Raw genomic sequence first — 25,352 nt, 5'->3', positions numbered from 1 at the left:
CAGATTAATTATCGTGAATGGAGAATTGAAACAGCTAATCAGCAGATGTGATCACGCTTAATGAATGACGCTGGGGAAGAAAGACAAAGGTACCTGTGGAGTGTGAGCTTATTTGGTTCCTAATGATGAATACTACCACTGCCAAGCCTACACTGTGAGAATTATTCTGCTGTTCTGTTGTAGGACTTATTTTTCCTCTGCAGTTTGAAATACAGAAAACAGGACCTTGATCTGCTGCTGATGACGGCTTGGATGAATGTTAGCAGAAGCAGTTTAGCCAACAACATTTTCAGGATGAAACACAAGGGTATTTAGGGATGGGTACCTTTCACATTAGAATCAGTTTGGTACCGATGCCCGGTACCAAGCAAACGGTACCTGTACTCAACGGTACCAGTTTTAGGCACTTATCTTAAATCTGTTTTAAAATCTATTTAAAATCTATTTTAACTTTTTTTCTCTTTCTTTTAATATAATTATTTTACTGTATCTTATAAATGTTAATCCGCTTTTATATTGAATCTTAATTGTTTTCTTTTAAGTTGTTCTGTCTGTAAAGCACTTTCAATTGCTTTGCTGAAACATTTTAATGTTTATGTGGTAAAAAAATAAAATTTTGTTTAATAATAACCCCCCCCCCCCCCCCAAAAAAAAAAAAAAAAAAAAAAAAAAAAAGAAGGAAAGAAAGAAAATAAAATAAAATAAAATAAAATAAATAAATAAATGCTGAAGGAAACTGGTCTCTCTTGATTTTCTTTGACTTCATTTGTCTGGAGAAAGGACCTCTTTCTTTAAGTGTTCTGATGCTCTGTATCTCTTTCTGCATGATTTGTCTTTCCCTGCTCATTTTTAGAACGTCACCCAACTTTCTACTGAACAGAATTGTTAAATAATACTCACCATGAGGGTCTTGTACCAGAGTGTGTTGAGCTCTACCTGTATACACACAGTCAGAGGTGGTTGGAAGGGATCAGGAAACCTTGAGACTCCTGAAGGATTTGGTAGCACCAACTTCCAAGGCTTGATCAATCTCAATTGCTGCAGAACAGCAACTTTAAGTGGTTAAAGGGCCTTTCTGTATAATAATAAAATGTTTATAATTTTTCAGTTTTGGGTAACCTTACTTTTTTTTTCCACCTCTGGCAGTTCGCTAATTACATTTCTACCATTTCTTGAGCTGCTTGACCCTAAAACTTTGGCTCAGCAGGACTTTGATTGCAGCGTACCGATACCTGATTGTTGTGAACACTTTAACTTTGCTGCTGCTTTTCATTTTTGTTTGATTGTTCAAATGGTCCAGTTCAGCCTTTGCCTGTCACTGTGTCATTACTTTGATTGATTCAATGGTAGAATAGTGTGTCCTAAAAAAGCTGTACTGTACAGTGGGAAGCAACTGTTTGGCAAGAAATTGTACATTTGTGTGTTCCCTGTAATTTCGGGGGGGCACCTATTTCATTGTGCCACTGCATTCAGTCTTGAGTGTGTGCAGCAGGTCTCAGCTGTGGGGAGCAGATGTTTGCATGAATTAAATACTTGTGGAGGGTGAAGAGGGCAATGGGATATCAAACAAAGATCCATTTTTGTAGCTGATAAAAGTGATAGCAATCAAAGCGCGAGACGTGAAACAGTGCCTCATATTTGCTGCACAAGTGTGAATAAACACAACAGTTACATAGCACAGCATTGTTCCACCATATGCAACAACAGTGACAGTGACAGCTCCAGATTCCTGTGATATACATGGTGTTCATTCAGAGGATGAGTGGGAATAGGAAAGAGCTTTCAGAGGCAGCCATGCAGCGCAGTGATTAACATTCATGGTGTAGGAAGAGAAACAGACTGAGAGCATTATGGCAGCCCTCCTGCTGCGCCTGTACATAACTTATGAACCAGAACTCTTGAAACGCGCTGTGATCCGTCTCAAAGACACACTGGTGTCATTGGAGCGCTGCAGTTAGCCGTTGTTGGTAATGTAGTGGACAAACCACAATGAGCTCAGTCCAAGGTCGGGACTTCAGAAGGATCCAAAAATCAATACGTTTGTCTTGTTCTTTGGATAAATGCCACAGAAAGCAACTCTGCTGTTAGTGCACCTTGGAGAGTTAGCTGGCAGTGAAGCACAAAAAGAAAATAAGAGAGAAGAAGAGTGTTAAGATACAACATTTTATTATTGTCAGTCTTAAATATGAGCACACACTTTTCTTCAAGAAAATACAGGTGAACCAACAATCTTTACAATGCAGGGAGCTCAACAGCGTGATGTCCCACTCCACAGGGGAAATCCAACCCAAACAGAGCCCTGTGAACCTGTGGCCAGGCTAAATAAACCAACACAAGTCCCAGCAGATTGAGAGACCACTTCAGGGGTCTACCATGGGACAAAGGGTTCAGAGCCTAACCAAAGCTCAAAGGTCATCTCTCCCTGACAATTCACACAATTATCACAAACACCTAAAATGAATAATGCTCTCCATAAGTGTGAAAGAAAACATCTTTTCTCCCAGGGCATCAAACACCCCTGCCATGTGAATTCAGAGCAGAAGAAGAGAAATGTACCCACATGAATGTTCCCAGCCCAGCCCATGTTCCATCTGGGCTCATGTTTGCCAGGATGGAGGGAGAGAAGTCCTGCAATCCTTACGCCTTCTTCAAGCACACAATGAAACTGGTCACAGCAACATAAATATGCAGCACGGCTGCCAAAATGCGAGCCTTCATGTGCAGAGCGGAGTCACACAGAAAGAGGGGAAGTTGTGTGCAGTCAGGCCTTCTCAGAGCAGTTTCTCTCGCTGAACTTTCAAGGGAGGATCAGGAATAATTTAGCACTGTTAGCGCCAGATCCTCTTTTAGGGCAGCTAGATTTTATCATAATACATTTGGCTTGAATGGGGTTTGGAGAGCATCTTGCATATCCTTTTTAAAACTCCTGCTCAGTGGGAGTTTGGATCATCGGATTTGCCCTAATAAGACAGCATGGAGGCTGACTTTTTATAACTGCAGCACATCAGGTCTGCTCAAAGTTTTTCTGGGAGAGACAGAGAGTGGGTTAGTTTAAATTATAGAGTTTATAGGAACTCCTACTGGATACACTTTGTCGGACCTTGATGCACACTCCAAGCAGCTGCTGGACATGTACGGTATGAAAAGACAGAGTGAGAGTAGGGTTTGATGGGATTCTGCACATTAACAGGATGCCACTGTTTTTTTTTTAGAGTTTTACAACGAAGGGATGAGTCCAGTTAACGACAGGAAGATGAGGGAGAGCTGAGAGCTTATCAGACTCTTCTTAACCAAATGAGCCCTATCAGTGTAAATCGCTGAGCAGCACCCGGCATCTCCATAAGTTCAGTGTTAGTGTTTGTGATGCATGCCAGTTTGTCCGACCTTGAGGCTGCTGAAGTACATAATGCGCAGAGAACTCTGGTGCTGTGTAATACAACAGGCCCTGAGGCCAGGAAAGCTCTAAATGAAGCCTTTAAAGCAGCTGCCTGCAAAGGCTTCTCTCCACACAACTTCTCCTGCTTGCTCCAAGCAGCGGGGGTTTGAGAGCCAGAAAATAAAGATAATACCATTCTGTTTGCAGCATGTCTCTCAGACCGTTGGGGGAAAAAAAAAAAGAAAAACAACAGGGGAATTGCAGTGATGGCTGACAGATTATTTCCTTTTATAATTCTTTTGTGTTTGTGTGTGTGTGTGTGTGTGTGTGTGTGTGTGTGTGTGTGTGTGTGTGTGTGTGTGTGTGTGTGTGTGTGTTTACTTAAAGGCCAGACAGTCTCACCCCAGATCACAGACTGACTTCCTTTATAGTTTCTTCTTTCGTCCTCAGCTTCACATGTTAACAGCAGTGGATCATGGACCCCTGCAGGTTTAGAAGCTTGTTTAATATTTACAGTCAGCAGGCCTCTTTTTAACGCTGCTTTTAGCCAGAGCAGGAGTGCACAGAGGTTGGGTTTGAGCTCAGTAGAGCTGTGACTCATCTTAGATCTGCAGCCACAGTCACTGTGATACATGGCTGTCATCAGGAGGATGATTGACAGAGGTCCCATAAAAAACCTCCTCTGAAAGTTTCATTGAGTGAAGCAGGCTGCTCACATGTTTCTCAGCGGTGATGGAGCACTGTATAAAAAAAAAAAAAAAAGGAAAAAAAAAAAAGAAAGAAAAAAAGACATCTGTGAAATAACTGTAAATACTTGCAGCAGGGATGGCCTATAAGCTCCTGTTATTTTACAGTGCCGCTGTGCTGTAATTAATTTCACAGTAAAATGCTGTATAATGGATTACAGTATATGAATGTAATATAATGGTAAAATACTGGCAAACATTCTTTTACGGTTATTTTACACCAAAGTCATTTTTGTTTCGTAACCGTGAGTGAGGAGGGAACCCAGTGGAGGGTACAGGCTGTCCACATGACATGGACCAGCTCTCTGTGCTCAAACTAAACCACTGCCCTAGTAATGGTAATCTAAAGATGACTGGGTAAAAAAAAAAAAAAATAAAAAAAAAAATAAAAATAAAAAAAAAAAAATCATACATTTTAAAACTGAGCAAGAGACTACAGAAATACTTGGGCAAATGGTCTGTGCTTGTGAAGCACAGACAACCAGTCAGTGTCATGTGATGCGCTGACAGCCGGTCTGTGTTATGTGGAGCACAGTCAGCTGGACAGCTTTAGCAGCTGGTGCCACCTGTAACATCAGCGTATTTCAGTGTGTCATATCCTCTGTGTTTATTCCTCATTCATAACAAAACAGCGTCACGTAAAAATTTCTATCTGTGCTCTACATGGCACAGACCTGCTGCCAGTGTTTTACTGTTATTTAACAGTGACATTTTTTACAAATCTGTATTCAAACATAACAGGATTTTACTGTTGACATTTCCTCATAATTTACAGGAATTTGTGACAATGTGTGCTTGGCCTAACACTTAAATATAGTCCGAAACGAAAGGTGGTGAAAATTGCCTCTGTGAGAGGAGTGTGTCAGGTGTGTGTGATATGTGAGAGACACAGAGAAGGTGTGGTTGGTTAATTGAAATTTCCTGGATAAAAAATATCCCACATGAATTTCTTATTAACCCCTGAAGTGAACTGAAAGAATTAAAGCTGTTATGTTTGTGAAAACCGACAGCAGCCACTGGACACCAGCCCTTCTAAAAGGATGTCAGCACACAGAGCCTCTGCAGGGCGTGCTGGGGTTTCACTTCATCCTAAACATGGCTAATCTGGTGGCAGAACAGACGTGAGATCAGGGCTGCCACTCTCTAAGCCTGGATGGAATAATTACGGTGTCATTTCCAAACATCAGTGTGAGGCAGATGAATACTCGTCTTCCTGTCTCTTTGTCTTCTGTGTGAAAACAAACTGTGATTAGACTGTCAGATTAAGCCTATGATTACCCCGATCAATTTCAGTAATGCGCCTATCTGTTTCATGTTGTTTTGAGTTGGATATTGGTCTTTTTGTCACATCAGACGGCACAAACCTTGATGTTCAAAAGAGTGACAAACAGAAAGACTGAACAGACCTCACCAGAGAGCACAAGCAACATGATCAGGTTTTAAATAATAATACATTAACTCTTACACAGTCTAACTAAGCAATGAGCTCTCATAACTGTTTTGTCTAATTTAGCAGATTGGTTTTTTCTACACAGTGCTCTTCCAGGCTCCTGTCAGGCATAGAGGTTCAGGTGCTGCTCCTCCGTCCGACTGCTGTGAATCAGGTTTCTAGTCCTTGATCACAGGCAGTACAACACATGGTATTTAGTTTGCAGAACTAAAAACTCAAGTTGATACCCCAAAATCATGCAGACTATAAAAACAAATGACTGATCACACTTTGGCATCCGTGACTTAACTCCAGGCATTCCTGTCTTACCACTGCACAGCAAACATGATATGGTGTTTGACAGCCTGGGGTCCAGAGCACTAGCAGGGTGTGAACTCTGTCAGTATCTCTTACATCAGACTCAGCTCTATGACTAGAACTTATGTTGGGACTCCCAAGATGGAGGATTTCCTGCGCTATCTACCCTAATGATAAACCTCTCCTAGTTCATGTGACCCCTGGGGCCACATAGAAGAAAACAAACAAACAAAAAAAAAGTAAATTTAGAAGATAAGTGCCATACATTTATGAAGATTAGCTTGTTATTTAGGTCTATAGCTATGATATCAAAAGATCAGCAGCCACCTGTAAATGAAAAAAAAGGGAACATAGAATATCTTGTGAAGTTATTCTTAAATATAGCTTTCAGTGTTGCCCCAAATACACCAGATACGTCTGCAGTTCGACTCTCCTCCGTTGTGTGTTGACTGAGTTTGTCAACTCACACTGGCAGTCCAACAACCTGCATGACTGACAGACAGCTGGAGTCACGGACCGAGGAGTTCCTGCTCTTTCCACTTCATTGATCTGTTTCTCTTCATTCGTATTGGGCTGTAAAACCTCAAACCTGTTGACTCCTGGTCTGGCTCCTCTCATTATATCTGTTTGTCATCGTAGTCAAGCTAAAAACTAACAGATTTTGACACGGCCTGTTTTATTTTGAAAGTCACTGGGTGTTTTTAGGTAGTTTCTGGTCATGACTTCCTGTCCTGCTCAATCTTCCCAACGCTGAATTTATGCGTCACAGCTCTACGCCCAGCAAAAATGCATTGGGTGCATATCACCTGCAGACCAGCAACACAGATGGACTGCAATAGAATGGAGCCTTTGTATATTGACACATTGACTTGAATGGAAACTTTTCTGATTCGTTGCTGTGACAGAACGGAGAGGGAGACGCACTGCAGATGCATCTGGTGAATTTCTGCCATAAGGAATTATTTCATCTTTTTTTTCCCATCAGCACCACACTGAGTGTGTTAACATGTAGTCAGTAACCCTTTCATATTCGGAATACTAGCTTGAACCCGGTCGTGCAAGGCCATGTAAACATCAAAAATCCCTTTTAAAAACTGGAATATGCTCATATTTCAGTGTTTTACACCCCAAAACACCCCTTGGATACTTCTTTTCTAACCTGAACATTTGTTAATGTATACGCCTATCAGGAGATCCCCATCCAAAAGAAAATAAATTTGTGTTTGCACATGTTCTGTTCGCAAGAAATCTTGGTTTTTTGAGTACGGGAAGTCCGCCGAGCTGTTGCTGTTGTTGTTGCTTGTGTGTCGCCCTTTTGATTGATTGAGGTACCATGTAAACAGGACTAACCACACATGTTAACAGGTTATTCCAAACGTTCCAGAAACTGGAAGATAGACCTTAACCTGGATATTGACTGCATGTAAATGTAGCCACTGCCATAAGTATAAGGATCCTAAAAATAGAAGTAAGTGGGGTTTTGTTAACAATGCTTTTAAAAAACTGACAACTCTTTTCAATGGCGGCAAGGTAGTCTGCAAGATACATGCAGGTTTTCCTTAAAACGAGCCGTCCTCAGTGCTGGGGAACTTACATTGTCCTCCATGTAAATTACAACATTAAAAAAATACTAAACAGAAGCATTAAATAACTTCACCCAGGAGAGGTGTAGTGTCATCATAACCATTCACACATGTGATCTCACATTTTTCATGCTAGATTTTTTAGATCTCCTTTTATCCTTGCTATAGACTAAAATGACAACTTCATTCTCCTTAATTTATGAGATTAACCTCTTAAATTGACTGTTTAGTTGTTGGTTTTTTCTTTTTTAATGTGGCCCTAATCCTACATCAAAGAATACAATCTGGTTTTGGTTTCTGGTTTGTTTTATTTTGAAAGTCAACTGGCATCTTATGAGGATCCTGTGCACAACTTCCTGCCCTGCATTAAAAAAAAACATGTTTACAGCCTGGTTCAGAAAACGGCTTTGGTTTGGCTGACGAGTGCCCTATAGCTGTTAAAAAGGAGGCTCAGAGCCTGTCAAATCCAATATGGCCTCCACCAATGATCAGCTTCATTACTCTGCATCTGGAACAGACAGGTGATATGTCAGAGACTACGTTCATATTTCATACAGTCTATGGATAGTATGCAGCAGAGCGAGCCGCTATGAGTTAACGATTTGACTTGAGTTGAAACCTATCAGATCTGGTACCGTGACAGAGCAGAGACAGACAAAAGACACATCTGGTGTATTTTGACAGTCACGCTGAGAACACAAGACTGGTTGAATCATGCAGAACTCAAAAACATATTTGCAGAAAATATGGATAAACATCAACAAATAAAAAATAGAGATAGCCTAAACCTGGAAGTGTTTGTGGACAAAACCAAACCCTAAAATCAGCTGACTGAAGATGACTCTATTCATGTCAATTATCCAGTGAACAGGTCACGCTTCGACTGTTGCTTTATCTGTGGGCAATGTTTCTGTTTGTGTTACCTTGAATACCATACCAGCTTTATTTAGAATAGGTGAACTAGCATAAAATGTGGATCACAAACTTTCAGCTACAAGTTGGATGGAAGGTTACACCCAGGCACGTGTGTGCGTGTGTGTGTGTGTGTGTGTGTGTGTGTGTGTGTGTGTGTGTGTGTGTGTGTGTGTGTGTGTGTGTGTGTGTGTGTGTGTGCCCAGCTGGAGCACTCAGCCCCTCATGGAAATTTGTGATATGAAATAGAAAGTTAGATCCCCAATGTTAAAATCTGTTACCATGACCACAGCAGTTTGAGAGAGTGACAGCACCTGAGCCTCATCACAAACACAACAACTTTCTTTTTTTTTTTTTTTTTTTTTTAAATACACCAGCTTTGTTTGGAAGAACTGTGTCATGGCATTCTCTTCCTGTGAGATGATAGATGAATCTGGTTTTAAAAAAAAGACCCTGCCTTAAACTCCTGTCAGAGTCTGCTCAGAGAGTGAAGATGCAGACATCAGTGGATGACTCTCTCCCCTCTGTGTTGATTAAGCCTGCATTAGTGCAACAATAACCGCATGTGAAAACAAATCAGAGCCGTGAGTTCATAAGCGGTGCATCAGTGCCCCACCACTAAACAGACACACACTCATTTGTTCTGATAGACTGCTCCTGTTTGATGTAGTGTTAATGGAGTTCTCCAAAGCCTTTAGTGCTGCACACATGCCAGCGATGCACAGTGCTCCTCTTATGGAAACCAGCAGTCATTAGAGTGCTGTGTTTGTGCATCACAGACACAAACAACCGATGTGTTTGGGAGGTAACGCATGGCCTCTGAAAATTCCCCCTCCACACTTTACGTCGCCTGATTGTACCTGTTTTTACTCCGTTTGTCTTCTTCTTCTTGGCGGCTGGGGGGAAACCTGAGTGCGGTCGTGCAGTGGGCGTTTTAAAACAGGTGATGTGAAAAATAAATGACTGACATACTTGCATGTAGTTGTTGTTGCTGCTGTTGTTGTGAGAGGTTTGCATAAAATTCTCACGCTGGCATCATAAAAAAGAGGTTTGTTGTTTTCTGCCACTAAAAAACGACAGTTTCTTTTCTTTCTCTACGGTCCTACTCGCCCCTTTTTTCATGTGATGCAAATATATATTCAAGTGATTGGAGGAGGATATTTTTGCTTACACTTGGTAATAACCTCAGAGTGGTCAGAAAGACTAGAAAAGCGTGATATAAGTACAAGTCAATTACCATATTGCAATTGCCTTGCATACTGTACAATAAGCCAGCCTTTTTTTTTTTTTTCGTAGACGAGCATTTGACAGTCATGAACCACAAACTGTACATTTTGGTTTAAAGGTACTCATGATTTTAAGATGCTTCCAAAACCACTCCCATGTCAAATGCACAAGTTTTTTTTTTTTTTTTTTTTTTAAGGAAAATGAATACAGGCCCTTATGTTTTTTCCTCACTAAAAACTAGTCCTTCGCTCTCCTCAAGTTGGTCTGTGTAACAATTTCACATAACAATTCTGAGTAAAACTGTATGCTGTGAACCATTTAAATTTTCCTTATGACTTGGGTAAATAAAATTGAAAAAAAATAATAATAATAATAATAATAATAATAATAATAATGATAATAATAGTAATAAAATAAATAAGTGAAGCAGATCTGAAACACTACATTGAGTACTACTGGTATAAAAATGTGTTGAAATAACTAAAAATTTATGTTCATGTCACTCAAAAATAGATTATTGATAATAAAAATAATAATAATTATTAAAAAAAAGATGATTACAATGTTAGGTAGGTGCAACTGAAAATGTTATCATTTGGCCCAACTTAATGAGATTGTTTCAATTAGTAACACACAAAACGTTTAAGTTGGTTCAAATTACTGTTTTATGTTGGACTAACATCACTGTGCTCAGGAATTTGATTCATTTTAAATCATCACCTTCTATAAATTCAACTCAAGATTTCAAGAAGCTATTCTGGAATTACCTTATTTAAATATGTTTTTCTCTGTAACCAATCTTCAAAATGGCTCCTTTATAATAGAAAAAAAAAAAAAGGTTTTAACAAATTAACTTTTGCTGTGACAGCATTTAGTAACCATGAGCGTGGAGGAAACACAGTGGTTGTGAGACCCTATTGAGATGTTCTTTTGGGGGAATAGGCTGTCTGTGCTCTACATGGCAGAGAACATGTCCCTAATGAATTTTTACAGTGTTTTTTTTTGTTTTGTTTTTTTGTTTTTTTATTTTTCAACATGAGATGTGTTGGTGGGCTATGCTTTGTTACTGGCCAATTTTTGAAACAAGTTAAACAAGCAATAACTGGGGTGATGAAATGTATCACATTACTAAGCACGTGTGACTTAGTCCAGTGAAGTCCAAAATAGTCCAAAAAAATCTATTCTTGTTACTAACTGAAATAATTTGACTAAGTTAGACCAAATGATAATCTTAGTTTTAGTTGCATCTGGCGAACATTTCAATTATATCTACTCTTTTTTTTTTTTTTTTTTAAGTGGTATAAACATATTTTTTAATCATATCAACTCAATTTAGTCTTAAATAGTATTCACTATAGTTTTTCAGATCTGCATCAGTTTTTAAATTACACATTCTTAATGTACATTCAGATTTACTCAGTATTATTAAGTGTAAAATGTTACATAGAGAATTGAAGAACATAGGGATTGTTTTTAGAGTGTGAATGCTCAGGCGGTTCCTACATGTGTGATTCTGTTTGGGATGAGACTAAAATAAGGAGAAATCTTCCAAAGCACGGTTCTGTGAAAACGGCTAAGTCTTTGGGTCACTGGTTTTTAAACAAAGGTGAAAATAAAACCCTATCATGAATTTACCAGCGATCTTTCGCCTTTTGGAGCTGGTTTTGGAAAATGAACAGCAACATTTCCTCCAAAAGCCGTGCCGGGTAGGAATGACACGGTGTAGGAGCAAGTACCAACAGCAGCAGCAGTTAGTTTGCATCACTCAAATCAGACGTCAGCTACAAAAAGTGAAATAAAACCCCTTCATGTAAAACTGTTTTATCATAACATAATTATCCATGACACCATTTCTGTCAACAACTGTACTGGTGAAGAAAAAAGACAACAAAGACATCAAACTAGGTCATTTTCCTAAATAATTACAACTTCGTATTTTGCTTTCACAAAAATATTTAAAACTAAACATAAGAAATCATTCAGAAATTAGAATAACACAACTGTAAGTTTATCACTATAATGCTGAGAACCAAGATACTTCAAAATCAAAAATACTTCTGCTTCCAACAACCCGACTGAATGATCATTATTACACATTAAGATATGGTAAAAGCAGGCTGCAGGTTAAACTGTCCCAGGTTAACTTTGAGGTATTTAACATTCACCTTCTTATTCTCGCTCCAATTTCTCTTTAACTTGAGTTGAGAAGAAAAAGACAAACAAATCTGAATAAGAGATATCCATTTAAACCAAAGCTGGAGACAGTCGGGCTATAAAGGGATTCAACACAATTCAAAGGTGAATATTTGTTACATCTTCAAACTGCCAAACAAATCCAAACATGTTTGTTATTCTCTTATTTAGTGGATCAACAGAATTATGTAAGCAAGGTGTTCAATGCACTCTGTGCATCAGTATATGGTTCAGGTTGAAAGGAAAAATTCACACACACTCACACACTCTCTCTGTCACGCACACACTCACACGCACAAACAAAATACTTGTTTTTTTAAATTCCTTCTCTTTAAAATTGAAGCAGGAACGGCAGAAGCATCATGAAGAGGAGCCAGCTGTGTGAGTGTATTCCCGTTGCTCCTCCGTTGCCATCCTGAACTGCTCTCGGTCCTGACACAGGAAAACAGATCACAAAACAAAAACACCTGGGTCAGTTTCACAGATCAACACCCGATAAAAGCGCCTCCTTTCTTCCTTCAACACTTCAGTGGTCTTCAGGGGACTGTAGTATTTTTAAAAACATGCCCGTTACACTTAGTTTGGGTTCCTGTTCTCAAACTCTGAATGAAATATGGTGTAGCAGATACAGTCAGTAAAACTGAGAACATTTAGTGATATCTAAATATCAGATTCTAGATTGAAATGTTTCTTTTCTCTCCCCTCCCCATGGATGGACTGGTGGGATCATTTAAACACAACAGCATCCACTATTCCCTGTTTCTTCATCAGCACAGTGTTGGCATCCATTCACTGGAGAAGAACATGCTGATGAATATTATACTCCATTACTGATAAGTCTACTCAGCTAAATACTCCACACTGAACCTTCAGAGCTGACAGCTGCTGAACATGCTGTCACGGCTCAGACTGTTCTTCTAAGTGTTGCACATTATAGAAAGCATCCCATAATATTAGACCTCTGTTAATTCTTGGTGCATGATCACAAATGTCTGATGTTACCTTGATGAGCAATGAAATGATTTATCTACACGTCACGATATGTGAGATAAATAATAAGCATGGCCAGCTGTAGACCTGAGTTATCTGCACATGTTTATGGCATACAATTTCATATTGCTGAATACGTTGAGTCTGATCTACAGAACTTGACCCTCTGGTGTATAGTGGTTAAAGCAGTGGAAATTTATACAGAAGTGATTTTCCCCTGAATGCAATGGTCTATAGGTGGGTGAAAGAGAGCCAGTGGGTAAAACCAATAAAGATAAACTGGTGTAACCTTTCTCATAAAAATCTTATACTGCCCAAAAAAGTGACTATAAATCTGATTTGACCAGTTTACTACCCTGTAAAAAAGAAATTTAAAATGGTTTTCTATAGCATACTGACTTGCTCAATGCAACAAACCCATATTACCAAGTTTTGGAATGAAATGTTTTGAATGTACTTTGAATTGAAATCTCATAAAGAATCACCTATTTGATATTAATAATGTCATAACTGTCAGGAAACTGAATTATTTCACACTTGTCATGTTTTTTTTCTTTTTTCTTTTGTGTTTTTTAAATTTAACAGTTCAATGAGAGCTATTCTTTAATTGGTTAAAATGGTAGAAATGTCACGTAAAATATGATGACATTAACAGAAATTCAAACTACACATTCGAACAAACCTCTAACATGTTGCTTTAACAAGTTCAAAGCTGATGTTTGATTTGGACAACATGTCAACCCTTATTTGTCACTGTCCCATCTTTGGTGGAACTGCACATCAGCCTGTGACAAGATTTTTTTTCTTTCAGTGTTTTTATTCTTCTTAGTACATAAATTGATTAAATAATAATAATATTGATTAAATAAAAACAATAAAAATTTAATAAATGAATAAATAAATAAATAAATAAACACAAAAAATAACAAGAACAACAGTAGTAATAATATAAAATAATAATAATAATAATAATAATAATAATAATAATAATAATAATAATAATAATAATAATAATAATAATAATAATAAATGATAGCAATAGCTTTTTTTAACTTATTGTTAAATGTATTTATTTATTTATTCTTTATTTATTTTCTATAAAGTTACAGACATGTCCACTCCACTTGACGACATGCGCCTAAGCATTTAACATTAAACTATTTGAACTGTGGAAATAAATTCAATTGTATTTCAACATATGTACCACAAATTTTAACTCTTTACAGGCTCGGAGTTTGGGTCTGAATAAGAAAACTAACAACTCTCACAGGTGTGAAGTTAAGACCTAATCCAGGTCTGTATTCAAAATAACAAGAAGAACTTTACTGTGAGTCTATATAGTTTGTCAAGGATGCAGGACTGGTCCCACCATGCTTTAATACTGGATTTTTTTTTTTTTTTTTTTTTTTTTTAGTTACAAATTTGTCTGCTCCAGTAGACTACACACCCAGAGCATTTAACATCAAACAAGCAAAAAGTGGAAAAATGAATTAAATTGTGTTTTTTGGGTAATTTCATGGGAGGTTTTCTTATGAGAGGCTGATATGCAGTTCCTCTATAAAAGACCACTGCATTTAGGAGAAGACAACTTTTAAACAGCTGAACACTGCAGTCATCACAATGAGCCAGAGGACTGTGGTCCACCTCAGAGAATAGTTATCAACCATTAATTATGGAGGAATTCCAGCACAATAGTTAAGAATGAATAATAATAATAATAATAATAATAAATAATAATAATAATAATAATAATAATAATAATAATAATAATAATAATAATAATAATAATAATAATAATAACAATAATAAAAACAACAGTTAAATATCATTGATAAGCATCATCTTCTTAGAGCTGATTTTAATTATTTTTATTTATTTATTTTTTTGCCATGATGTAAAAAACAAAAACAAAAACAAAAACAAAAAAACCAGGTGACTAAAGTCATGAGCAGACAGAGAGCTGAGTATCCACCTGTTGTGTGTTTTAATGTCTAAATGAATCTATCTGCTGCTAAAATGCAGGTTTAAAACTGATTGTTGACCAGATTGGTCATTACACTGTTTATTTAATTAAACTATTATCTAATTTAATCTTTTGTAATTTAATCTGATTAAGCCATAAAAGCCCCCAAAATGCTCCAAAACCAACATGACTTAATGAGCATCATACCTTAGGGTTTTTATATAAATATATAATTACACACACACACACACACACACACACACACACACACAAGCACACGCACACAAGTGTATATATATATATATATATATATATATATATATATATATATATATATATATATATATATATATATATATATATATATAGAACCCTGATTCCAGCCAATGACCACAGTAACCAAATAACACAAACTACTGAGTCTTTCCTAATATTGAAACTGTTTCATGATCCTTCAGCTCTGCTGTTTGACACTTTGTCAAAGTGTGCACAGATATCTGTGAGGCTGTCAGGAATTAACCGCTAAAACTTTCTGATTCAGAATCAGAGCAGCAGAGTATTTCCATCCGCTCTTCTCAGGGCCGAGGCTCGTTCCAACCAAATGAACGCTCTGAATGAGGATCGAGGACACAATTAAACTTTTTACTTTGAAGCTTGTTACACAATGTCGACTCATTTCCCCAGGATTTCCATCAGTTCACCACTGTTTCCTTTGGGGCATCTATCCAATTACTCTGCCACAGTGGATTATCCCTAATCCTGCATATGGTTAATTGGAATAATAAGTTCACTCCTAGTCAAAAGCAAAGCCATTAACACAATTATACTACAGCAATGGGCTTGCTTACAATTATATTGCAACTGGCATTCACAAGGACACATGAAATGCCAGAAGGAGCGAGGTGTTTCTCCCTGAACTTCAGCGTTTCTGTTTGTCTACTCTGCAGAAACATTTTGGCTTACATTAAGGTCCCAGCGTTTTCTTTGCAGACTGCTTTGACTCTTTTTTTTTTTTTTTTCCTCTCAGGATACACAGTTACAGCACAACAAGAGGCACAAACAACCACACAAGCACATATAAAGGAAATGAAAGATGACATATACTCACAGTGGAAAAAGGAGCATGCAAAAATCAAAATGAAGCCACGTCACACGGAGAGGCAGTTATGTTTTCAGAGAAGAAAGATGAAACACAGTTAGTGAAACAAGCTGCAATGACCATTTCACAAAGAGCTACGTGACAATCACTGAACCATTTCTTGTCTTCAGAGACGTTTGTCATGAAACAGCTTTAACGTGTCATTGCATGAAGGGAACACAGTGATTTTAGCAATCAATTCACTGGGACATGGTTTGTTTCTGAGCACTGTGTGTACATCCTCTCAGTTTGTGAAAATGCCATTGTTCATCACGTGTCAGCATGCAGTCATTACTTCCAGTCTAAGACGGCTGCAGAGCATGCTGTCACAGAGTACTAACCTTGCATTAGCGTTGAGCTAGTTGGTTGAATTACCACTAAACCAGGAGAACAGATAGAGCAGAATGACATATTGGAAACAGAGAAGCATCACATCATTAACAATAGTTAAAAGCTGACTTTAAGACAGTTTGATGTTCATTTTTAACAGCAGGACTGAAAGCGCCCGATGTAAGTAGTTTGGTACCACTACATTTACCTTTTACTCCCCTAAAACAATGAAAACAAATTCAGTTCCTTATAAATCTAACTGGACTCTGTTCAAAGTTCCCACCTTGCTCTTTTTTTCACTCAGACAATGACAGAGTGACGTTCAGCACAGGGATGCTGAACCCAGTGTTATCACTGAATCTTTGAGCTGGACTAACTCCTCTTAGTCATCAATATCCCTGACTGATGCATTAGCTTTCAGTCAGTGTGCTCCCAGCGTATAAGAACATAAAAATATAATGAACTAAATGGGACTGTGAGGATTTCTAAGTGTAAAAACAGCCCATGTATTAGATTTAAAAACACAGGTTTGGTCAAGCTCGGGTCACACACTGAAAAAATATAGCAAGGTCTGCTGTATGGACACCAGATAAAAAGCACAAGTTATCAATTTTAAATGACTGCAGACTGGCCCTCATTTATCAAATGTGCACACAGCCTTAAAGTTAGTGTGCCGTCATCGTCTGTAGAGGAGAATTATTATATCATTTTAGCCCAGTGTGTTTTCGGACGGACACACAGTGGCTCAAAGGTTAACATTCAGATTTTACCTGACATCTACACACTAAAAACTATTCATATGCTTGACTCAAATTAATCTGTGAAACATTGTACTCTAAATAATTTTGAGCTAATCTGAAAGCTGTGAATCATTTAGATTTGCACTGTTACAATAATATACAGTAGTTCAAAAATTGAGGCAGATCTTAACAACTACTCTGAGTACCATTAAATATAAAACTGAGATGATATGATCAAATGGTTAAAAGCCCAACCCCAGTGAGGCATGGTCTCAGGACCCAGCATCATTAGTCGTTTTTTTTGTTCGTCAAATTCATCATGATTTGTTGTTCGATTTATGTTGGGAAATAAACTTGCATGTTTTCTCAGTTAACTAATGTTTTTGTTGACAATTTGTCATGGCCCTCGAGCCAGGTTATGACAGACTAACATCGATGGTTTAAGTTTCATGCGCTTAGTAATTCTGTTCATTTCAAATCGTCAGCTTGTATAAATCCAAGTGAAAATTTAGATGAGCTTACCTAAACTTCCACACTTTTCAATCAAATATCCTCAGTGGCCAAACTTCAAAAAACTGTCCTTTACATTTTAAGACAATGGATATAGCAAAGTCATTTTTGATGTGACTGTGTTTTGTAGCTGTGAGATTGAAGGAAACACAGTGAGTACATTAAGTTGATCAACAGTCTGTGCCTCTCATGGCACAGACTGTTGATCTGTTCTCGTATGTAATTACACTTGAATTTAAAACTATTCACAGTCAATCAAGACATCTCATTTATGAACACTGAATATTCAAAAATATATTAAAAAAAAAAGTTTGTATTGGGTACATCATCTGTGCCATGTGGAGCACAGACAATCCTGTACCCTCTGTTCAACACCACTATGTTCAGCACGGTCTCAGATCCACTGTGTTCCCTCCTCACTCATGGTTACAAAACACCATCACTACAAAAATGTGTTTGGTGATTTTGTCTTAAAAATGTAAAAAAAAAAAAAAACAGTTATTTTTAAGTTTTGGTAAATACAGAAACATTCAATTAATAAGTATGGAAATAGAATGTATACCTGATGATGAACTGAAATGAATTACATTACTAAGCACCTGTGACTTAAAACAATTATTTAAGTCCAAAATAAAACAGTTATTGAAACATTTGTGTTACTACTGATAACATTTATTTTAAGAAGACCCAAATGATAATCTCATATTCAGTTTCATCTACCTAACATTTTAATTAAATCGACCCTTTTTTTGAGTGATTTTTAAAAACATTTACTCCATTCATAGGACAAATTGTAACAATTCATAGTCTTAAATTCACTCAGTATTATCAAGTGTGAATTGTTAAACAGATTTAATTAATGTGTGTAGTCAAAGTGTTTTTGAGCATATTACACTCTCATGTGCACAGTAAAACCTCAGCAGAGGATGTTCTTGCAAATTTAAGCAGAAGGACTTAAAAAAAAAACTGTTGTTTACCATAGGAAACTTATGACAGGGCTCAATGTGAAAATGATTGGTTAATTTTATCTCACAAATCTGAGCTGTGTGTGACACATCTGACCATTTAATCTTTAGAGAACATCCCTTTACATGAGGGCAAATCTGCTGGAGTCAGACATAATCAGTCTAACACTCCAGTCTGCTGCTGTTTAAACAAGTGATGCATGTCTAGTCCAGGCTACATGTGAAAAAAAAAAAAAAAGAGTGAGTAGTTTAAAATCAGTGTTTAGGATAACAAGTCTGTAGTCCCGGGTATTGAAAATGTACCATTATCTACAGGTCGGTCTGTGACTCCTGCTGTTTGCCACTACTAATGTCTGAAACCGACGCAGACTCTGTTAAGGTACGGCCACACCAAACGCAAATTTGCCTCAAGATGACATACAAAGTCAATGCGTCGGCACATTTGGGGCGTTGGCACATTTGGGGCGTTTGCGCGTTTGGAGCGTCGGCGTGTATGGTGCGTTTGCGTTTGGAGCGTTTGCTGGTTTGGGCGTCAGACACCTAAACGCTCGAGTTGAAAATATTAAACTTTTGACGCAAATTCACATGTGCCGCGGCAGCCAATCAGTGATGACATTCCCCCACAACGTCATTTTTTTTATGATGTGGGGGGAAACCGCCACCTGCTCCGACCCCAACTCCGTCGGAAGATGGAGGAGAAAACAATCTGTGCCATTATCCAGAGTTATACGATACAATGTGTGTACTCTACAGAGACTGGAGAAAAAGGAGCAGGCTTGGGTGGAAGTTGCTGAGGAGACAGGTTTTGAAGGTAAGTTCTGTAAATATTCGTTTCCAGCTGGATTTGCCTGCACGGGTCATCACTGAGTCTGACTGTGTTTTCCTCAGTGGAGTTTTGTCATAAAAGTTGTAAGAGCCTGATAGAGAGGAGGAAGGAGCGGGGCAGGGGCAGAGCCAGGGAAAAGATGAAAGTTCTCTGCGGTCCTCTCTTTTTCCCCCACCCCTTCATTATCCCCAGGGAGACCTCCGGGAACATGGGTCGGGGGTTCGGGGGTTTCGGGGGGTCGGGGGGTCGAGGATGAGGTTGCAGGGAACAGCCAGGCAGGGCTGGTGGAGGTGGATTACCAGGGAGAGGCAGCAGGCCTTGATTGTGATCTCCAAAGCTTTGACACACTCTCCTGTCATGCTTTTGAAACCACAGCTCAGTGTTTTTCAGCTGCTCTTTTGGGCTTTCCGTCTTTAAAAATGAGCCCTCTCTCTACTCGCATGCGCAGTACTGCGCTAACGCGCGTTCACCCCTCGTCTTGTCAAAATAGTCCAGTGTCCAGACTCGGGCGTTCCCACGTCGCGTTAAAGGCGTGTCGCGTGTTTAGATTTGCGAGTTCGTGTTTGGTGTGGCTGTGGCATAGGAGCTCCACTTCCTTCTTTCAGAGCTGTCTCTTTTGGTTGCGATCTTAAGGTTCAACCACCTTGTAAAATCGAAAAGTTAAAAGAAATGAGTTATACTGAGGCCTTTTAAAAGTAATTTAAAGCAGACCAATTCATTAAGGTTTTGGAGAAGGATGAATACATTAGAGGGTTTCAAACTCCTGCTTAACATCACAGCTTTATTTCTCTCTGCCACCACAATGCTGACCTCAAGCCCAGAGAAGCTCCTCTTTTACCATATCTCTCCATTTGGTAAATTCTGTAGATTAGGTCAGCTGAACTGGGGTTTCAGCCTCCAGCACCAGATCACGTTTCATAGTTCACACATGAATCCTTTCATGTGTTAGTTTCTACACCAGATAGATAAAATAAGGCCTCCTGCATTTATTTCTCATCTATAATCATGTGACTCTGTTGGACCATTGCACTCACCAAACAGAAGGAAGCTGGCATTTGAGCTCCCAATGCTGTTAATTGCGATACAAGTGTAGTTGCCATAATCTCCTTCGGTCACATTAAAAAAGGTGAGCTTCGACAGAGATCCAGAGCTCAGGATTTCTACACCATCAATACCACTGAAGATCCTGGGAGGCAGAAGAAAAACATTGACAGGAAAAAAAGTGTTTTTAATTAGAACTGAGATTACACCAGATTTGTTTTTTAGCCTTTGACTTAAATCAAAAACAATCAATCTGCAGTTCTAGAAGACAGTGGTGAGCCATCTCAGCTCCTATAGACTCCTTCTACATATATACACTGTGTGTTCAAAGCTATGGGCAAGGTATAAATAAGCGATAAAACTGTTGCTAAAGTGATTTGGAGTTAAAAATAATAATAATAATAATAATAATAATAATAATAAAAATTAAAGAACGGTAAATTGTTGTAATTTTTTATAATTAATTGAAAATTGGTGTAGGATGCAAAAAAATAAGTTACATCTAAAAAGACAAACTTAGAAAAAAATGATTAAATAGAAGTTAGGAAATGTTGACAATTAAAAAAATAAATGTTTGCTCCTGTGTTTGTGCAGCAAAAATGATATGTGCTACAGGCTGCGCTCTGCTCCCTGTTTTCTCCTTTGTCTTCAGACAATCACATCCCTGGCTCATAGGCATCTTGAAATGTTTGACTGAAGCAGATCATAACGTGTGGAAAAAGGAAGCAAACACATATTTTGCATGTGCTGAAAAACTCCCCACCTTCTGTCGTCTTTATACCACTCAAAGTCCGCCTCGGGCACAGCGTCGGCCTCACACTCCAGCACTCCTCTCTGGCCCAGAGTCGCTCCGACTTCTCTGCCCTCTGACACCGTTGGAGCATCTACAAGCAGGCAGCAACACATGAGAGCTCTCCAAGGCAAGTCAAGGAGATCACGAGAGAGGTCACGGTTTTTACTCCTCAGCTGAGGGTTTGGATTCATAGCTGTGATCCGTGCCAGCAACAGAATTCAGATTATGTACAACTTCTGTTATCCTTGAAAAATTGCAGGCTGTCAGAGGATGAGATTTATCACAGTGATACTCCTACAATCTGTGTAGCTCAACTTGTAACTGATCAGTTAATTCACTTTATTACTAGTCGATGAAATACTTGGACAAAATTGTGTTTGTGGTAAAGGAAAGTTTCCATCTTCAGCTGCAGCTGTGGACTCACAGTTGACGGTGATGTCCACAGTCAGGGCGTCTGTGGCGATGTCGTTGGTAGCTTTGCACTCGTATGTCCCTGCTCTCTGTCTGGGTATAGATGGGATTTCCAGGTACTCATCATCGGAGGCCAGGTCCCCTGTGTGAGGTCACATACAAAGAGGGAGTGAGTGGTGACAGTTATTCAGTTCATGCCACAAGTTTGTAGCTGTTACCCCAGAGTCGCCTCCACATTGTCCCAGCACACTCTCTGCGAACAGAGCCGTGCACAGAGGGAAGGTAGGGATGTTAATAATTGCAATAGTTATAAAGCTACATTTGGTTCACTCTATCAGTTAGTATTTTTTACTTGGTGAGAGCTCACATCATGTGAGTTGGAACAAATGGACTCCTGCCGTGTTTGTGCACCAGAGTCTAAGCTTGGAAGATTTCCCTCTTGTCAGTAACAGATCACACAACCAAAACATCACCAAACCTTTGCTAACATTTACATGCTATGCTAACATGAAGTGCTATGAGGAAGTGAGCCAGGTGAAGAGATGGTTGTTACACTGAACCATCCAGTTACAACTGCTCCTCCAGTCTCTGTTATTTAGTTATCTTTTCTTTTTTTTTTCCAGTACAGCTGGTTAAAGTTACATTTTTGTGTTTGTGTTTATTCATTTTACTTCCTAGCTTCAGAGCTGAACCTCAAACCAACAAATAGAGGTGCACCAGTACAGGTAACCCACGGTACAGTCCATACCTTGGTTTTTGGCCCACAGTTTCAGTTCAGTTTAGATTTTTTTTTTTTGTGCTTCAAGAGAACAACTCCTGTTAGCACACATTGCAGCCATTGGTGCAAATACATACAAGCACTTTGTCAAATGAGGATTGCAAGTAGATTAATGGTGCAGCACTGGTTAAAATAGTCCAGTATCCAGTCATAAATAAGGCACCCCACAGTAAGTCCAGGAGCTAAAGGTTAGGCTGTTTCAAGCTCAAGCAGAAGTTGAAAAATAAAAATCCTCCATCAGTGAAAGGATAGTAATGAAGGCGGTAACATAAATTGGACCCTCAGTGAGTTTTTAGGAGGAAATGATTCATCAGACTGCTGATCCTCTTTAAGACGTGCATCAAACAGGAAAACCTCTCCACTCTCACAGGCTGCTCAGAACAATATGAACAAACAGTCAAAGCTTTGTATCGATCTAATTGAATCTAATCCTTCTGATAGATTTGTGGCAGGAGCTCAGCTCAGGAATCAACAGAGCAAAGAGAGAAGTAAAAATAACCCCAGCAGCAGCAGCTGGTGGAGGTGACAGCTTTTGTTAATTCTTAGTGAGCTGGTCTGGTATGACGGCAGAACTCTTCAGGGTACATGTGCATCAAAACTTGCACAAGTAAATATCATGACATGTGCCCAATCCTGTCGGTATGCCTGACGTACTTTGTTGTTTCTTCCAACACTTACACAGACCTGTTCTTGGTCTCTCTGACATTTCAGTGAGGACGTCTCAGCTCTGTGTGATTAGTGCTTTGTTCAGCCCACACCTTCTCCGTCAGATTGTTCCCATTCTGCTCTTTTTTTTACTCTTTCAGAATATGAACAGGGAAATGCCAGCCCTGCTACTTTTTCTTGTATCAATTTGACACGCTTGACAAAGACACTTAATACAGCACTCAACAAAAAGAACAAAGGATGTAATTGACTTCAAGCCTCCTTTCAGGATGTTGGTAGGTGACAGGAATAAATTGCACTCGGATTCACTTTGCTGGGTTCAGGCACATTACAGAGTTGCACCTGGGAAGGTTGTTATGGAGAGCAGTCTGGGCTGACACACCGCTCACCTGACGAGGAGTATCAGGAGGACTTTAGTGGAGGTGTTCCTGTTCCAGTCTGCTTCCTTTCTGCTTGGCTTTGTCTCAGCAGAAAACACTATGTCTGTCCAATAGAGACTGTGTTTGTTAAAGCACAACGCTAATCCTCAGAGGAGAGGTAATCACGACGAGGCCTCACGTCACACACCAGGCTTATCATGGTTCAGTTCACACAGCAGCTGATGTTGCAGACTGGGACACAACTAATGTCTGACCATTCAAGTTTTTAATTCTGAACCATAATACACTTTAAATCACCATACGGTATATATTTTTTATTTTTGCTAAATAACAATGACAAAAGGACACCTTTGTCATCGAAAACAAAAAACAAACAATAAATATATATAAATATGTGTGTGTGTGTGTGTGTGTGTGTGTGTGTGTGTGTGTGTGTGTGTGTGTGTGTGTGTGTGTGTGTGTGTGTGTGTGTATGAGAGAGAAAGAGACAAAAAAAAATAGATGATGGAAGGGTTCATGTTATTTGGCCTCAGGTGCTGCAAATATATATATATATATATATATATATATATATATATATATATATATATGCTCGTCAAAGGGTCATGAGATCAAGTACAAACTTTCATTATTACACAGTCAATGGTACAAACACAAGAATATGGACAGTAAGAAGAGCAAGAGTGGAGCTGAAAAGGTGAGAAATAACAGAAGAAAAGCGTCTGAAGCCACCACCTTACAAACTTAGACCTTTCATCAAGATGAGCTTGGGTGATGAAAAAGAAACTCCAGGTGGAGAGGATAAAACAAGTAAGGCAAGATGTAAGAGAAAATATAACACTGACTGTCCAAGTTTATGAATTGTGTATCTTTACAACACACTGAATAATTTAGATAATAGTATGATGGGACGCCACAAAACTTAAGAGGTATATGTGTGTTGCCCCTCACCAGAAGCAGCAGCTACACAGAAGAAGAACTAAGACAAGTTTGCAGAACGTCACTCAGTTTGCAGGTCGTTTTGTTACATTAGATTTGATTAATATCTGCTGATATTTAGTCCACTAAAACTAGACAAAGACAAAAAGGTTTCAGATGACTAAAACTAAATGGTTTGTTATTCAAACTGTTCAGAATAAATACGAGTTTTGCTGATATAAATAACAGCTAACCACAATAAAAAATCAACATCAATAATAATGCTCAACCTTCAGCAAAATTCAATAATCAGTGCTAAATATCGACTAAGAGCTGGGTTTGAGACCTTCTGACTCATTCTACCCCTGAGGACAAAGAGGAGAAGGCTCATTCTGTGGGTGTGGAGTGAGATGGACATGGCACAAAGCTGTCTTTCAATTTTGCACCTGGAACAGTGACAAATGAAGGAATTTTTATAAAACATCTGCAACAGGTTAAATCAACATGTTAGACGTTTGTTTAAATGTGTAATTTGCATTTCTATTGGTGTCAGTATTTTATATGGCATTTCTATTATTTTGATAAATTAAAGAATCAGTTCCATTAAAATGCCAAAGAGTGAAACCACAAAAACATGATGAGTTTAAAATATTTTACCTCTGAAGTTATCAGTGTCTATATGAGATAAGTTATTTGTTATTATATACCATCTCAAAGTATATTAAAATATTCAATTTCGGCACATAATAGTATAATTTTTTTTTGTGCTGAGTTAGCCAGCATGTCATAGACATCAATGTTTTTTTTTTTTGTTTGTTTTTTTTTTTTTTTTTTTTTTTTTTTTCAGGTCAGTTGGTTTAAAATCATGTTCAGTTTTATTCTTTACTATGTAGTAGACTGATAAAATTACTCACAGGTTTTTTTTTTTTTTTTTGTGCAATATCAGATTTTTATGAGAAACATTATTTACACCAACAGGCCACGTCTTACACCCACCTCTGAAGGCAAAAAAAAAAAAAAAAAAAAGTTTCAATAAAGCTTTAACGTCCTCATGTCTTCCTACATCCAGGCTTGTGTTGTGTAGTATGTTCTTTTTTAAAGTTGCTGCAATTGTTCTCA

General features: G+C 38.4%; 1 protein-coding gene across 3 annotated transcripts in view; it reads right to left on the bottom strand.

Annotated features, from left to right (window-relative positions):
- Positions 1–11,425: 11,425 nt before the first annotated feature.
- The window catches only part of ntm (neurotrimin), a 657,985-nt gene continuing 644,058 nt past the window's right edge, over positions 11,426–25,352 (bottom strand). For 2 of the 3 annotated variants that reach the window (XM_074672947.1, XM_074672946.1), the window contains 5 exons: positions 21,505–21,633; positions 21,051–21,171; positions 20,281–20,432; positions 16,217–16,252; positions 11,427–12,216 (listed from right to left, as the gene is read on the bottom strand). In XM_074672947.1, the coding sequence (XP_074529048.1) occupies positions 12,116–12,216; positions 16,217–16,252; positions 20,281–20,432; positions 21,051–21,171; positions 21,505–21,633 (539 nt within the window). In that variant the 3' untranslated portion in view covers positions 11,427–12,115. Of the gene's footprint in view, positions 12,217–16,216; positions 16,253–20,280; positions 20,433–21,050; positions 21,172–21,504; positions 21,634–25,352 lie in introns of all 3 variants that reach the window. The other variant, XM_074672948.1, reaches the window with a different exon arrangement.

Source organism: Halichoeres trimaculatus, unplaced genomic scaffold, assembly GCF_033239565.1.
Source record: "Halichoeres trimaculatus isolate MK-OKI-2021-1 unplaced genomic scaffold, fHalTri1.1 fHalTri1_scaffold_6, whole genome shotgun sequence".
Classification (NCBI taxonomy): domain Eukaryota; kingdom Metazoa; phylum Chordata; class Actinopteri; order Labriformes; family Labridae; genus Halichoeres; species Halichoeres trimaculatus.
Note: the sequence above shows the minus strand (reverse complement) of the source record. Positions and strands in the feature narration are given on the sequence as shown.